Source organism: Spermophilus citellus (genome assembly GCF_964194105.1).
Source record: "Spermophilus citellus genome assembly, chromosome: 6".
NCBI lineage: Eukaryota > Metazoa > Chordata > Mammalia > Rodentia > Sciuridae > Spermophilus > Spermophilus citellus.
This window is the reverse complement of record NC_138187.1, coordinates 153,604,397-153,621,351: the sequence shown is the minus strand read 5'-3', so window position 1 is coordinate 153,621,351 and position 16,955 is coordinate 153,604,397. Positions and strand designations below refer to the sequence as shown.

Genomic DNA, 16,955 nt, shown 5'->3' with positions numbered 1-16,955 from the left:
TTTGGGGGGTTTTGAGGGGGTTTGTTGTTTTTGGTCTTTATTGTTTTGGGATTTTTGTGTTTTCTGGTATGAGCCTTCAGAATAAATTCCTTACATTTTCTGTTATGAAACAGAACCACCTATTAAAAGAAATATATGAATAATCATGACTGATAATATTTAATATATCTCAAAGATACTTTTTCTGAATTTACCACTATCTTTTCTTTACTAATCTCACAAATATAAGTAAAAAAATAAATTGTCTCATTTTCTGAATAAGTCGACTCATCTATTATTTTGCACAGCTTGTTGATAAGGTAATGAAAAGTAGAGCTTTCAAAATTATTTATTCCTTATAGCTTTATTTCTCACTGCTTCATGATATGATCATAGGTTTTTGACAAAGCGAGAGCAAAAACTAATGCAGCGACGGCAACATGCAGAGGAGCTCCTGGAGTGGAAGAGACGGTTAGATGCAGAAGAAGCGGAAATTCGTCAAATGGAAAAGCAGGCTTTGGCTGCCTGGGACAAAGAATTAACAAAGCCGAAAACTCCTAAGAAAGAACCAGAGGACCAGAGAACAGATCATAAAGGTAATGAATACTAACTCTGTTCAGACTAAAAACTAAAGCTTAACCTATTTGAAAGATTTATTTCATTTCTTGTTAAAACATGACTAATTAAAGATAAAGAAGACAATACAACTGTAAATGCTGTAAAACTTAGATCAGAAAATATGGTGAATAACTTTTTGCTAACACAAATTTGAATATTTGAAGACCTCCTCTATCTTCAGTAGTATTCTGGACATTCAAGAGGGAACCTCACACGTATCATTATTTACTTTTCTGTAGGATAGAAAAAGAGGCATTTCTCAATTCATTTTATGAGGTTAGCATGTAACTTTGATATTAAATTTATAAAAGGACAGTATCAAAAAGGAGAAGGCCAACCTCCTCTGTCTTAAATAAATATTAGTACACCAGCTCCAATCGTATAGTAAATGTAATATTTCATGACCAAGTGGGGTTGAGCATACATTAAAAATAATAATGTGGTAAATTATCATAAATAGATTAAAGGAGAAAAAAATACATGACCAGGTCAGAAAAGTTATTTAATAACATTTTTAAAGCATTTGTGATAAAATGCACAAACCTTTAATTAATCCAGCCATAAAAAGGAACTTTCTTTACCTATTAAAGGGTATTGATAAAAACAAAAAAACTAAACTTACACCAGATATCATACTTACTAATGAGATATAGAATTTGAATTTGGAAATAAGACAAAGATGCTTATTTTCACCTTTATTAAGCATTGCGTGTAGATTTTAGACAGTTCATTGTAGCTAGAAAAAGAATTAAAAATCATAGATAGTGAGAAGAAGTTAAATTCTCATTATTTACAATTGGTAACAGCTATGCACATAGAAAAATCCAGCACTTAGGTGTTACTGGAATTAATAAATGAGTGTAGCAAGGTTGCTGGTTATAAAATCCATAAAACAAAAACTCAGTTATATGTCTGTACACCAGCAAAAAATTGGTTAGAAAAATCTGATTTTTTTTAAAAAAGATACACACTTCTGGCGGCCAGTCAGTGTTTATTGGGGAGGCGGTTAGGTTGACTGTGCCATGAGGCCTGGGATGTCTAGTCTGGTAGCCATGGGCGAGTTCCCTACTAGCTCCAGTCTTGGCGCTGTGCTCGGACTGTAGCTGTCAGGGTATTATAATGCTGTCTGGTACTAATCTGGCTGTTGGAATCCCCAGTAGTAAAGTAAAATATTCTAAGGCTCTCTAGCACAGTCGAAGGCTACATTGATCTTCAGTTTAAGAAAAGCCCTCCTAAGATTCTTTATAAGACCACTGCACTTGCCACTGTGCTGTTTTTGATTGGTACCTTTCTCATTATCATAGGCTCCCTCCTGCTGTAGGCTATATCAGTAAAGGGTAGTGGTGCAGACCAGGCCCTTCCTATTCTGCTCATTGGCATTCTGGTGTTCCTGCCGGCACATTGCTGACTATGCATTTAAGGCTGTCAGGGTTACTCCTATGATGACATTCCAGACTTTGATGACTAACACTCCCTTCAGCCCTGAGACAAGTCACAGTGGGACTGAGCCCAGCTTTAAGATATTGAACAGAAACTATGCTAAGGGCTGAGGAATCATGCAGTTTTCAGATCTTTGACAAAACAATGGCCAGAGTTTATGGATCCATTCCAAAAATCAGCTGAATTAGCTGATTAAATTAGGAAATGCTCTGTTTTTCATCCGGCCCTGGCAAAACTCAAGTTTTTCCACATGAATATGTATCATGGAAGAATAGCAGTGCTAATTGTCTGGGAAAGCAGGAGGTTATTCTGTACTAGAAAGCGTTACCATTCCCTCCCTCTTTAGAATGAACATTTCTTTTGAATAGTCTTCATTGTCAAATTGTTATTATAGCAAATGAAAGAGTATGGTATGTCTAATTTCTTAGTTTCTAAATAATTTATTTTTTAAATATCAAAAGATCTTATCTCCCCTACACTTAACTCTACGTTCACATTCTGGTGGAAGACCTCCATAAAATCACATATTAATATGGATGCGTCTAATATTTTTTTACTTTGTTTCTTAGTGACAGGAACCAGGAATTTTTTAAGCTGCAGAGTAAGTTTTCAAAGTATAAGCACTGTCTCTGATAACCAATTCTTGGTCAGATCTGATCTTGTTTCCCAATAGGTTGGCCTGCATATAATTTGAGTCATTCTATCCTTTGTAGATCAAGAAGTTCTAAGCATTATGCCTTAAAAAAAAAAAATACACGTAAAAGCCAAATATATGAAGTATTTTTTTACCTATTTATAAGTTTTACAAAAAGTATGCAAGATCTTTTTTTTAGTACCAGGAATTGAACCCAGGATTGCTTAACCACTGAGCCAAATCCCCGGCCCTTTTTATTTTTCATTTAGAGACAGAGTCGCAGTAGGTTGCTTACAACCTCACTAAGTTGCTACGGCTGGCTTCGAACCTGTAATCCTCCGACCTCGCCTCCCGAGCCACTGGGATTACAGGCATTTGCCACCATGCCCGGCCAGTATACACAATCTTTATGAAGGAAAATTTAGAATTTTATTGAGAGATATTAAAGTGAACTAAAGTAAATGGGACATTATTCCATATTCATGGATAGATTCAGTGTCATGAGATGTTAATTTTCCCTGAACTGATATGTAGATTTCAAGGCAATTTACATCAGAAACCCAACAAGATTTCTTTACAGTGTTTGACAGACTCATTAAAAAATTTATATGCAAGAACAAAGACCAAAAATTAAAACATTTCTAAAGAAAAACCAAAAATAAAGGAACTTACTTTACCACGTATCAGGACTTAAAACAGTATATTTGCACAGAGATAGAGTGTGAAACAGAAAAAGACCCATCCGTCTATGAAAAGTTGACTTTTTACACAGGTAGCTTTGCAGAACTATGGAAACCCTGTCTTATAAATGTTTATGGGAAGAAATAGTGAAGTTGGATCCATACCTGATATGAAAGATCTGTTCCAAAAGGGAATTATTATAATTTCTTTCCTTCTACTGATTTTAGATTTGATTTGTTTTTGTTTTTCTAAGACCTTGAGCTGCATAATTAAAAGTTATTTATTTGAGAGCTTTCAACTCTTTTAATATAGGTGCCTAGTTATAAAATTCCCTAAGTACTGATTTCACTATTTCCCACAGATTCTGGTATGGGTTTTTCTATTTTCATTTGATTCTAAGAATTTTTAAAATCCAACCCCCCAACCTGATTTCTCCAATAATGAACTATGGTTCAAAAGTATATTGTTCACTTTCCATGTGTTCTTATAATCTCTATAATTTTTCTTACTGTTGATTTCTGCTTTCATTCCATTATGATCTGATAAGATGCAAGAAATCTTTATTTCTTAAGACTTGCTAAGATATGTTTTTGAAAAAGTTTTATATTGATGAAAAGAATATGTACTCTATAGCTATTGAATAGAATATTGTATAGATGTCTACTAAGTATATTTGACCTACAGTATAATTTAACTCTGATGTTTCTTTGTTGATTATTTTGTCTGGATGCTGTTGTTATTCCTGAGAGTGGGGTATTAAAATCATCCACTATTATCATTTTGGGTCCTATTTTTCCCTTTTTTGTCTAATAGTGTTCATTTTATAAAATTGAGTGCTCTGAGGTTCAGTGCATTTATTTATCATCATATCTTCTTCTTTTTTTTTTTTTTAAAGAAAGAGTGAATTGAAGTAAGCATTTCAAGGAGTGATCAACTGTGTCAATGTTGCTAATAATCAGAGACTAAGCTTTTTTTTTTTTTTTAAGAGAGAGTGAAAGAGGAGAGAGAGAGAGAGAGAATTTTAATATTTATTTTTTTTTAGTTCTCGGCAGACACAACATCTTTGTTGGTATGTGGTGCTGAGGATCGAACCTGGGCCGCACGCATGCCAGGCGAGCGCACTACCGCTTGAGCCACATCTCCAGCCCCTATCATCACATCTTCTTAATCCTCTTCTGAGTGTAGGATTCTTTTGAGTATCTTGTGTAATGCTGGGCTAGTGGTAATGAATTTCTTCAGATTATACTTATCTCAGAATGCTATTATTTCTGAAGGATGGACTTTTCTGAATATAATAATCTAGGTTGGTAGTTATTTTATTTCAGGACTTGAAACATCATCCTGCTCTTTTGGCCTTCAGAGTTTCTACTTTTAAAAGTCTGTTGGTTTTTCCTCATGTGACATGGTGTTTTTCTCTTATAACTCTTTATATTCTTTCTTTCTTTCTGTAATTTTGGCAGTTTAACTATAATATATCCTGAAGATGTTCTTTTCTTGTCATGTCTATTTAGGGTTCTAAATGCCTTCTGTACGTGAATGGCTATTTCTTTCCCAAGATTTTGGAAATTTCCTGGCATCATTTCACTGAATAGGTTTTCTGTGCTTTTAATCTGTAGTTCTTCTCCCTTGTGTATTCTGTGTGTGTGTGTGTGTGTGTGTGTGTGTGTGTGTGTGTGTTTGTGTGGTCTGTTAATGGTATACCATAGATCTTTAAGTTCTGTTCATTGTTTGCTTACTGCTATCTGAATGTGATAATTTATCAACCTTGTTTTCAAGTCCTGATAGTCTTTCTTCCACTTTTATGTGAGGGTTCCTAGTAAGCAGCCTTCTTTTGACGATGTGCCCTAGGATATCAGTTTCTTATGTAGTGTTAAATTTAATTCCTGATGGACTTTGTAGTGTAGTGTTTTGGTGGCTACTTGAGCTGTAATTAGTAGTTTTGACACTGTGTAGGCTGGGTCAAAGCCTGAGGGATGTGCTGTCTCACGGGAGTGGGTTCCCTCTGATAATTCAGGTAGGTATGCTATAGACAGCAAAATATGTGTGGTGCATCCTCTGTGGTTACTCCTCCAGTCTTATCAGCAATATGTGGTTCTAAAAGGGTATCGGAGCAGCCTGTTCTAAGATCTCCCATAGGTACACAACAGTTGCTATTTCTCCCTGCTGTTCCTGTCGGGGTGGATGTCCAGGAGCAAGACTTAAGGCCCTCCTAGCTGGGCCTGCTTATGGGTGGATTATCAGCTGGGGGATTTTATCTTGCCTATTCTTCAAGTTGAAATATCTGCCAAGTTTTGTGGGAAGCAGGGTCATGGCTGGAGAAAGGTGCAACTTCTCTCAACTGGGCTGGGGGTATACCTCAGCTGCAGAGCAACCCCCCAGTGTCCTCAAGGTGCTGGGCTTGATCCCAGCACTGCTCAGAAGGAAGAAATCAATAGCAATAAAGCATAAAAACCAAGCAGGTATAGAAATATATTAAAAATCAAACAAAAAACATAACCACAGTGCCAATGATAATAGAAAAGGGCAAAAATAATCTAGTGTAAATTTTAAAGTTAAAAATTCTTAATAAAAGAAAAATTTAAAAAGCAACAGGAGAAAAGTAAAAAGGGAAAAAAGAAAAAAGGTAAAGGAAAAATGAGAAAGAAGAGGAAAGAAAAATACAAAGAAAAACAAGTAAAAATAATGATAAATTTAAATAATAGTAATAATGACATAGACAAAGGAAGGAAAAAGAAAATAAGGCATTAATTCCTCCTAGCTGATATGCTTTTTTCCCAGTCTTCTACGTTAGAAACTGCTAGATACTGAGATAGATACTGGGCCAAAACTGAAGCCTGCTGTTTCTTCTCAGCTCACACTCAGCTGGTTGGGGCAACATGGAGGCTGCACACTGTTTTGAATCAGGCAGATTAAGGGAATGTTGACACACCAAGGCTGTATTCCCTCCGGAGGCTTTTTATATGTGTACTGGGCAAGACAACTGTTGGAGCCACCACAAGTCCTTGCTTTTGAAGTATGTGGACCGAACCTGCTCAATTCTGAGGCCTTCAGCCTGTGCACCTAGTAACATGGCCCTTGGGCTGTGGCCAGCCCATCTCACTACCAAGTTTTGGTAGAATGGCTGCTAGGGCATGCATGTCATCCCAAGGCTTCTAGTCTTTGTAACCTGGAGCATAACAAATGTCCAGGCTGCAGCATATCCCCCAGAATACCTCCAAGAGTTGGGGGAGCAATCAAATTCCTGAGTTCTGGACTCAGCCTTGGCACTCGTAGACCTGTCTCCCATATCATTAAAGCAGTGCTTTTCCAGTTGTAGGTTGTGACCCATTAGAGGCACCTGAAGTGGTTGTAATCGATCTAACGTTGAGATAGAATGGAAAACATCAAAGATAAATATGGTTAAGGTGTAAAAAGTCTGAAAGCCTTTGCTGTCACATAAGTTAGTTAGATATACACATATACATAGAGTTATGGATATCTATAAATATACTCTGGCCAGCTATACTAGAAGACATACACACACACACACACACAGCATTGTTCATAGCAGGAATATTTGAAACAGGAAAAAAAAACAGTTTTATTAGAGAACAGAATTGTGCTGTATTTACATATTATGTCATGCTTAGTAAAAATGAAAAATTACAGCAATACAAATTGACATATGAGAACCATATGAGAACCACTTAATATTGCAAATGACTACAAGTGGTTTGATTCCTTTTATAGAAAATTCAGAGAGGGCTGGGGATGTGGCTCAAGCGGTAGCGCGCTCGCCTGGCATGCGTGCGGCCCGGGTTCGATCCTCAGCACCACATACCAACAAAGATGTTGTGTCCGCCGAGAACTTAAAAAAAAAAATAAATATTAAAAAAATTCTCTCTCTCTCTCTCTCTCTCTCTCTCCCCGTCTCTCAAAAAAAAAAAAAAAAAAAAAGAAAATTCAGAGACATGTAAAATTAAGGGATATATCATCTAGCCATACATAGAAAGTAGTACATATACAGTGGTACATACAGTGACATAATGGATATAGTTCATTTCCTTAATAATTTTAAAAAATTTATTCAGCAGAAGATTACTTCTCTGTCAGCTTTTCATCCTTAATCTTTAGCCTCAACAGTCTTGCTACATACAAACTTCTTTCTCCATTTTGAGAAGAAATGTAAGAGGACCTGGAAAAGAGATTCATTTGTTCTGGTAATATAGGACTCAAATTTTCATCTTTCATGGTGGGCTATAATAGAAATAGGAAATAGTATGTTTTCTTTCCAACTTTGGTTGGAAGACAAATTAAAAATAGCTTTCAGGATCAGGGTTGTGGCTCAGTGGTAGAGCGCTTGCCTAGCATGCGAGAGGCACTGTGTTCCATCCCCAGCACCATATTCCATCCATGGCACCACATAAAAAAAAATAAACAAATAAAATAAAAGTATTATGTCCAACTACAACTAAAAAATATTTTTAAAAATAGTTTTCAGCTATTTTATAAATATTTTCAGCTCTAAATTGTATGTATGTTTATGGTGTGGTGGTACATGCCATAAAAACACAGTTTTTTAAAAAAAAATTGTTAAAGGGTTGGGGATGTAGATGTGGCTCAGTGGTAAAGAACCCCTGGGTTAAATCCCAAGTACTGCAAAAGAATAAAAATACCTTTTGTTTTTCATCTCTATTTATTTGGAACTTCATTGAGAAAAACAAGTGGATAAGTCTAGTAAAAGTTATTTCAATGCAATTTTAAATCTTATCAAACAAAGCTTATGAATAGCTTGAAAGTTAGGTGATGTAAGCAGAAGAAAAAGGCCAAAAAATACATTATAATGAAATAAATTGCAGTGTACCCAGTAAGCATATTGCTGCAACATCTAAAACTGACTCTGACCAGGCAAAAAAGTAATTTTAAATAAAGAGGTTCAGTGGTTGACAAAATATTTGAGAATACTAGAGACACAAATCCATACTTAGCTTACAGGAACAATTCTAAAACCATATCATGTAAAACCTGTCCCAGCAACTCAGAAAGCCCTAAAGAAAATTGACATTGTATTAGAATTACCCTACTAATGTCACATCTGCACTGGGGACTCTGTAACTACAGAAAAATTTACTCCATATTGAAAACCACCTAAAATAATTCTTCATGGAGCCTTCTTTTCAGATTACTTCCAAAATGAACTTTTTCTACAGGGACATCAGATTGGAGATGCTTAAGTCCTAGCTGCCGGGGAGGCTGGGGATTTTATTTTGTGGGTTCTACTTTGGTTGACAAAGTACTTGTGGTCACAGTGGTGGTGCACACCTATAATCCCAGCAGCTCCTGAGGCTGAGGCAAAAGAATTGCAAGTTCAAAGCCAGTCTCAGCAATTTAGGGATGCCCTAAGTAATTTAATGAGATCCTGTCTCAAAATAAAAAAGGGCCAGGGTGTGGCTTAGTGGTAAAGTGCCCCTGGGTTCAGTTCCTGACACAAAAAAAGAAAAAAGAAACAATGGCAAAGTACTGTTGAGGCAAGAAATTAATCAAATACCAGTGGGCATTAAAAACATGCTAAGGCTTCAGAAAACATTTAAAAGTATAGTTTAGTGAATTCATAAACCAATGACAATCATTCTCAAGTATAATTTGCTGTACATAATTGTATGTGCTATACTTCTATATGACTGGCAGCACTGTAGGTTTGTTTACATCAGTATCACCACAAACACGGGATTATGCTGACTTTACAACAATTACGTCACTAGGTGATAGGAATTTTTCAAACTCTACTATAATCTATGGAATTACTGTTATATGTATAGTCTGTCATTGACTGAAACATTGCTTTGTGGTTCATGACTATTAACACTGAAGTTTGGCCAATAATTGTCCATGTTTCTTTAAAATTGTCCAAATATTGCCAGACTCCTATGGACATGTAACTCTGTCTTCAGAAGTCAGGTATACAATGAAGTACCACCTCACATCCATAGGATGGCTATTAAAAAAACCAGAAGATCAAATATGTTGGTGAGGATGTGGAGAAATTGGAACACCTATGCACAGCTATTGAAAAAGTAAAATGATTATAGCTTCTGTGGAAACAGTATGGCAGTTCCTCAAAGGAATTAAAATGTTATATGTTTTAGCAATTTCACTTCTGGTATATATCAAAAAAATTTGAAAGTGCCATCTCAGAGGTATTTGTATAACCATGTATAACCATGGTTATAGCAGCGTTATTACAGTAGCCAAAAGGTGAAAGCAACTTTTGTGTGTATTGACAGATAAATGAGTGATCAAAATATAGTAAATACATGCAATTGAATATTGTTAAGCCATAAAAAGAAAGATTCTGTCACATGCTACAACATGAATGAACCTATAGGACATTACCCTAAGTGAAATAAGCTAGTTTCAAAAGGACAAAGAGCATATGAATCCACTTATATGGGGTCCCTAGAGTAGTCAGAATCATTGAGACCAAAAGCAGAGTGGTGGTTGCCAGGGACTGAGGGTCAGGAGGGCGGGGAGTTGTTACAGTTTTAGTTCAGAAAGATAAAGCAGTTCTGGAGAGGGATGTACTTAATGCCACTGAGCACACATATATTTTAAAATGATTAAGGTAATAAATTTTATGTGATTTTTAACACAGTTTTTAAAAACTATTTTTAAACAGTCAAGGAAATGTAAGAAAAGGGTTAGAAAGACACATATATACTTCAACCAAACTTGGCCATTACTGGTTTACCTTTGAGGTAAAGAAGTTGGGAAGATGAAATTGGTTAGGGAAGAGTGTGAGGTAGTCACTTTACATCCTTTTGCGCTTTGAAGGTGTTTTTTTTTGGACTACCATTCTTGTACTACTATTAAATTTTCTTAATTGAGGAAAAAGATAACAAAAAAGTCTTCCACAAAAACATCTGATTAGAGGAGGTAATACAGATGATTTTCATTTTCTTCATTACAGTTTTTATATTGTTTGAATTTTTAAAACTAGTGTGTAGCAGCACTATTATGAAACAAAAATATCTATGTTGAGATTTACAAAGTAGGAAATGTAAAGGATTCTATTCCCTCCTGCCTTAAAAATTAATACAATTTTCTAAACCATTAATTCCAACATTCTGATTATAATATACATACACAATAATTAGAAAATACCTTTTAGGGCTGGAGGTGTATGTAGCTTAGTGGTAGAATACTTAACTGGCATGTACAAGGCCCTGAGTTTGATCACCAGCAGCTCCAAAAATAAAAACTTTAAAATTTTAAATGAAATGCTTTTATATATCATGTCATCCTTGTTTCTTAAAGTAAAATATCTGAGGCATAGATATTCCTAATGTTAAATAAACTTATTTTGTAGATTTTGGGTCCAAAAAATATTTTAATATTTATTTTTTAGTTTCAGGTGGACACAATATCTTTATTTTTATGTGATGCTGAGAAACGAACCCAGTGCCTCATGCATGCTAGGTGAGCATGCTACCACTTGATCCACATCCCCAGCCCCTCCAAAAGAATTTTTACAGACCTTAAAAATCTTTTTTTTTTTTTTTTTTTTGGTCCCCAGTACTGGAGATTAAATCCAGAGGCACTCTACCACTGAGATAGATACACCCTCTACCTCAGAGCTATTTTTTTTTTAAATTTTTTTTTTTTTTTTTTAAAGAGAGAGTGAGAGAGGAGAGAGAGAATTTTTAATATTTATTTTTTAGTTCTCGGCGGACACAACATCTTTGTTGGTATGTGGTGCTGAGGATCGAACCCGGGCCGCACGCATGCGAGGCGAGCGCGCTACTGCTTGAGCCACATCCCCAGCCCTCAGAGCTATTTTTATTTTTTATTTTGAGACAAGGTTTCATGAAGTTGCCCAAGCTAGTCTCAAAACTTGGAGTCTTCCTCCCTCAGCCTCAAGAGTCATTGGGATTACAGGGGTGTATCACACACTTGGCTAAAAATATGAGTGTATTATCAGCAATGCATATATAAAAAATGGTATTATAATCCTTTTGAGGCATTATACCTGTAAAGGCAAAGGAAGAAACTAATGTGTTTTTAATATTATGCAAATGTAAGTGTCAGAATTTTTCTTCTTAGTGTCAAACATTTTTTGGTTTCTTGGGAAGAGCAGAGTCTACAATAGATGGGAAATTCTGGACACAAGACAATGCTACAGGGTCTGAAAATGCTAAATTGAATGCCTACCTTATCCTCACGCATCTTTGGCTCCTTCATTTTTAGCACTGTGTAGCATCCTATGTGTAAATATACCACAGTGTATTGATTTTACTGTCAATAGACTTATGAATTTTTTCCAGTTTTGTGCTATTAATGCAGTCCTACCAATAAACATACAGCAAGATTTTTCTTGGATGTATACTTAATAGAGGCATTTCTAGGTCATAGAGTATGTGTTTTCATGTTTTTCAAGCAACACCAAATTATTTTCCAAAATGGTCGGACCAATTTTCACTGCTAAAGGAATACATGAGAGCCATGACTATCTTGCGTCCTCATACTTGGAATGCAATTGTCTGATATGCTGATTATATGTGGTAGATATTTCTCTCAGTTCATGTCATCCAAAATTCCTAATTAAACAAACAGACTGACTTCATAGTAAATGTTAAATGGCATGATAAAGCTTCCCGTGCTAGTAGTGATCTTATATTAAAAACAAATGTAAAATGTAACAGTTTAATTTCTTTACTGACCAAGATTATATATATTTTTTTCTTGTTGTATCCTCTCTTTCTAGAAATAGCAAGCGAAGAGGAATCTCCAATACCTTCCTCCTCTCATCTAAACAGTGAAAGCTCTATTCCAGAAGAATTGGGTAGCCCTGCTGTTATATACATACCATCTGAATCTATTGTACAAGAACAGCCAGGGAGTCCAGATCACAGTATACTTACTGAAGAAATGGTTTTTTCACAGGAACTAGAATCCTCTACTTCTCCTAGTAAACATGTAAGTTAATGTGTGTGTGTGTGTGTGTGTGTGTGTGTGTGTATCTATATCTATATATCTTAAAGCTCCTTTAAAAAGAAACTTGTCTAAAAGGTTTTTATTAACAGTTATATTATTCCTGTTAACAACAGCATTGAGGAGTTAGAGGTGTAGCTCAGTGGTAGAGCACTTGCCTAGCACACGTGAGGCCCTGAGTTCAGTCCTCAGCACCATATAATAAATAAATGAAATAAAGGTATTAAAGAAAAAATAACAGCATTGACTATCACCCATACTTACAGTATATAGAATATAGCATTTGAATAGAAATAAAGCTTTTAATTTACTCCTATAGATTTACAAATATATGAATTATAGTTTTAGGGACAGTTACAAAATTATATGCTGTCAAGTCTGTTAATATTTGAAGGGATAGGAACCTCTAAAGTCTATAAAAAAATAATATGTAAGAACAGCACAAGTTCTTTCTAAAATCTGGTTTTTGTCTTAGAGATAATAAGATTTTAAATCATACTGGAGTGCCTTTACTATAATTTAGTTAATAATTGCTAACTCATAATCAGAATAAAATTAATTATTTCATCTCTTTAAAACAGATCTGAAATGATTGGTTCTAAATTAGAATAATGGCCTTTATTAGAATTAGATTATCTGTATTATCCTTAGTTTTGTACTTCAAAGAAAAAGGGGCTGATAAAATGCCGCAGTCTGGCTGGGCACAATTCAGGAGCCACTTGTCAAAAGAAACGAACTTTATTTTTAGAACTACACACACGAAGCAAAACAGCTCCTCAGGAAAAAACCCTCAGAGCCCAACTGCCACCACCGGCTTCCCACAAGCCTCTCATACCAACACAAGCCTAACCACCTCCAAATATCCTCCTGCTCTTGAAGCCAATTGGCTGGGTCGCGTGGGCGGAGCCAAAGAAGTCCTCCAGTGAGCAGCTCCATGGTCTGAAAGGGCAGAGAAACAGCCCAATAAGCATCACCGCAGAGGAGCCAATCAGCTAGATGTTGCTGGGGCCGCTGTGAGCCAATCATCAGCTGGCAGTCTGAAGGGCGGGGAAACAGCCCAATGAACATCAAAGCAGAGGAGCTAATCAGCTAGATGTTGCTGGGGCCGCTGTGAGCCAATCATCAGCTGGCAGCTGGAAGTTTGCTGGGGCCCCTTTGGCTGTGGCTCTCAACATCTCCTCCTCTCTGTTTAAACAACAAGCATGTGGCTTAGGGACCATGCCTGCCTTAGGTTGTCCAATACTACATATGGTCCTTACCCGTCATCGGATGAGCTGACTTCAGGGCGTCAGCCTCCTGTCTTAGGTTGGTACCATTGTAATTGGATCTTACCCGTCACTGACTACCAGTCCAGTATACAGCCACACCTGTGGAGAGGTCTTTGTACCAGCAAGGGGGGGGGGGTGAGGTTCTTTGCCTCACCTCTCTTGGCCCCCAAATTTTAGCTAAACAATCATGACAAGCAGAAGGGAGGAAGATACACCAAGCCAATTGACGGCTCCTTTTGGAAAATTTGTACCACCGATGACATCATCAGCAAAAATACCCCAACACTACCACAAGTCACTGCACCAACAGATAGTTCACAATGCATACAAGTGAGTTCACAATGCATACAAGTGACACATAGTCTAGGCAAGTTCTGCAAGCAGTTCGGTGATGGCTATTGCAGAAGCTGTAGATTGGTTTTATCTTTGTCTTCACCGGCACTGGGATGAAGATAGGAATTCTGGTAATAATGGCTAAAGAAAAAATTATGTAACATTCCAGAAGGCACTAAAAGAAAACAATTTTCTTAACAATTTACATTGTCTTCACTGGCACTGGGATGAAGATAGGAATTCTGGCAATAATGGCTAAAGAAAAAATTGTGTAACATTCCAGAAGGCACTAAAAGAAAACAATTTTCTTAACAATTTACATTATCTTGAAGAGAATTATTAAATATAATGAAAAGGAAAGGTGAAAGTAAACAAACAGATCTGTTAACCTCCTTTTTTGTTCACTTATTAAAACAATCCTCAACAGTTGTTTACCCAATTTAAATTAAACCATTTAAATCACGTGAATAAAAAAAAAATTTGGATCCATTTTTTCATGAGCGCTCATCATATATGATATATGGACATACGTACATTCAAACATATAACACAAAACACAAGTGTGCACACATAATATAATACATACAACACATAACATAATAGTAAAGGCCTTATAACTTTTTACAGGTGAAATCTCCATTGCAATGTTTAAAAACTCTATAGTCAAAAAAAAATAGAACTGATCAGCAAAATATTAACCTAGGTCTGTATGAGCTCAAAAAACAAAATAGAATTTCATGATATGGGAAAGGGCAATAATAAAATAGATATTGAAAAAAGCATCCTGGTTCTGGTGCAGATGTAAGAGTAGCCAAATTGGAGTTTTGCATATCAGCTGTTATGGATTTGAGCCAAATCATCTTCTTTTTGGTCTGTAGAAATCGCTTTAGTTAATCTCTCTGGAATCCAAATCGGCTGCTGTTCTCCCTGTGGAAACACACAAACAGGCCCCCGACTCCAGACAATCACTGGGTCAGGACTTTAGTTAATCTCTCCGGAATCCAAATCGGCTGCTGTTCTTCCTGTGGAAACACACAAACAGACCCCCGACTCCAGACAATTACTGGGTCAGGACCTTTCCATTGTCCTGTTAGAATATCCTTCCAAAGTACCTTGGGCTTATGCACATTTTTTGGACACATATGCCTTTCCGCAGCACTAAGTCCTGATGAATCCAAATTTAAAAAGTTTAGAGTAAAAAGGGTTATTTTATCTTTGGGGAATATAAACCCCTTCCCAATTCTGTCTTTTTGCTTTAATAAGTACATTTTAATAGTTTGATGAGCTCTTTCAACTATGCCTTGTCCCTGTGGATTGTATGGGATTCCTGTTATATGAGTAATGCCAAATGATGAGCAAAATTGTTTAAAAGAAGTAGAAGTATAACAAGGGGCATTATCTGTTTTTAACTGTTTTGGAACACCCGCAGTGGCAAAATTTTGTAAGCAATGAGCTATAACATCTTTAGGTTTTTCTCCGGCATGAAGGGAGCCCATCAAAAATCCAGAAGAAGTATCAACTATAACATGCAAATATTTTAATTTTCCAAATTCTGGCAAGTGTGTGACGTCCATCTGCCAAATATGGTTAGGTATCAGTCCTCTAGGATTGACTCCAAGATTAACTTGTGGTAAAAAGGTCACACAATTTTGACATTGTTTTATTATTTGTCTAGCTTGTTCTTTAGTTATTTTAAAACGCTTTTGTAAAGTATTAGCATTGACGTGGAACCTTTTATAAAAATTTATAGCTTCTTCTAGTGTAGAGAAAATATGTATGTCATGTGTAGTTTTATCTGCTAAATCATTGCCCAAACTAAGGGCTCCAGGCAATCCTGTATGTGCCCTGATATGTCCTATAAAGAATGGATCTTTTCTATCCCAGATTAGACTTTGTATAGTGGAAAGCAAAGAGAAAACAGTAGAGGAAGGGGAAATCCTACCTGCATCTTCAAGGGATACTATAGCATTAACTATATACTGACTATTGGAAAATAAATTAAATACAGAATCTTTAAACATCACAAAAGCTTGTAATACTGCATTAAGCTCTACCTTTTGAGCTGATTGTTTGGGTACTAAAAATGTAAAAGTTTGATCAGGTGTAACTATTGCTGCTGTACCGTTATTTGACCCATCAGTGAATATATTTGGAGCATTCATGATAGGTGTTTTTCTTGTCATTTTTGGAAAAATTACAGGATGCAATGACCAAAAAGACAATAAAGGATTAGATGGTAAGTGGTTATCAAATGAAACATTAGATTTGCACATGGTTATTGCCCAAGTATTTAACTCATTAGCTAACTCATCAATTTGATTCATAGTATATGGAGTAATAAAATTATTGGGAGAAATTCCAAACACTCCCTTTGCTGCTTTTATTCCTTTGAGTATTAATTGTCCTACAGCCTCAGGATACCTAGTAAGAATAGTGTTAGGAGAATAAGATAAATGTATCCATAATAATGGACCTTCTTGCCAAAATACTCCTGTAGGAATATTTTTTGTTGGTAGTACAATAAATAATAAAGGCAAACTTATATCAATTCTATCCAAATGCATATTTTCCATATAGGTTTCAATGATTTTTAATGCTTTTCTTGCTTCAGGCGTTAACATGCAGGGTGAATTTGGATCTGATGGACCTTTTAGAATATCAAATAAAGGTCCCAACTCTCCTGTTGGTATGCCTAGATAAGGCCTTATCCAATTTATGTCTCCTAATAACTTTTGAAAGTCGTTAAGTGATTTGAGTTGATCTACTCGTATTTGAATTTTTGGTGGACGGACCATGGTTGAGGATAATAGAACTCCTAAATAATTAATTGGAAAATTTAATTGTACTTTATCTATTGCTATCTCTAGATTATAATTTTTTAATAAGTTTGTAAGTGTGGCATAACATTCTAGCAAGGTGTTTTTAGCTTTGTGTGCTAATAATACATCATCCATATAGTGAAATATTTGTAGTTCAGGATTTTGATTTCTAAGTGGCTGGATTACTTTGTTAACATAAATTTGACACATAGTTGG

The 16,955-nt window shown here is 35.8% G+C and overlaps 1 protein-coding gene, 1 long non-coding RNA gene and 1 pseudogene across 13 annotated transcripts in view; 2 read left to right on the top strand and 1 right to left on the bottom strand.

Annotated features, from left to right (window-relative positions):
- The window catches only part of CEP350 (centrosomal protein 350), a 170,072-nt gene that overhangs the window by 110,750 nt on the left and 42,367 nt on the right, over positions 1-16,955 (top strand). For all 11 annotated transcript variants that reach the window (XM_081297495.1, XM_081297494.1, XM_081297503.1 and 8 more), the window contains 2 exons: positions 376-575; positions 12,093-12,304. In XM_081297495.1, the coding sequence (XP_081153621.1) occupies positions 376-575; positions 12,093-12,304 (412 nt within the window). The remainder of the gene's footprint in view (positions 1-375; positions 576-12,092; positions 12,305-16,955) is intronic.
- On the top strand, positions 1,717-2,065 carry LOC308652290 (transmembrane protein 230-like; annotated as a pseudogene). Its single transcript has one exon. The product of its transcript is annotated as a transmembrane protein 230-like (transcript).
- Positions 4,382-16,955, bottom strand: part of LOC308650944 — a 902,096-nt gene continuing 889,522 nt past the window's right edge. The window contains exon 2 of the long non-coding RNA XR_014022443.1: positions 4,382-4,500. This is a non-coding gene — a long non-coding RNA (uncharacterized lncRNA). The remainder of the gene's footprint in view (positions 4,501-16,955) is intronic.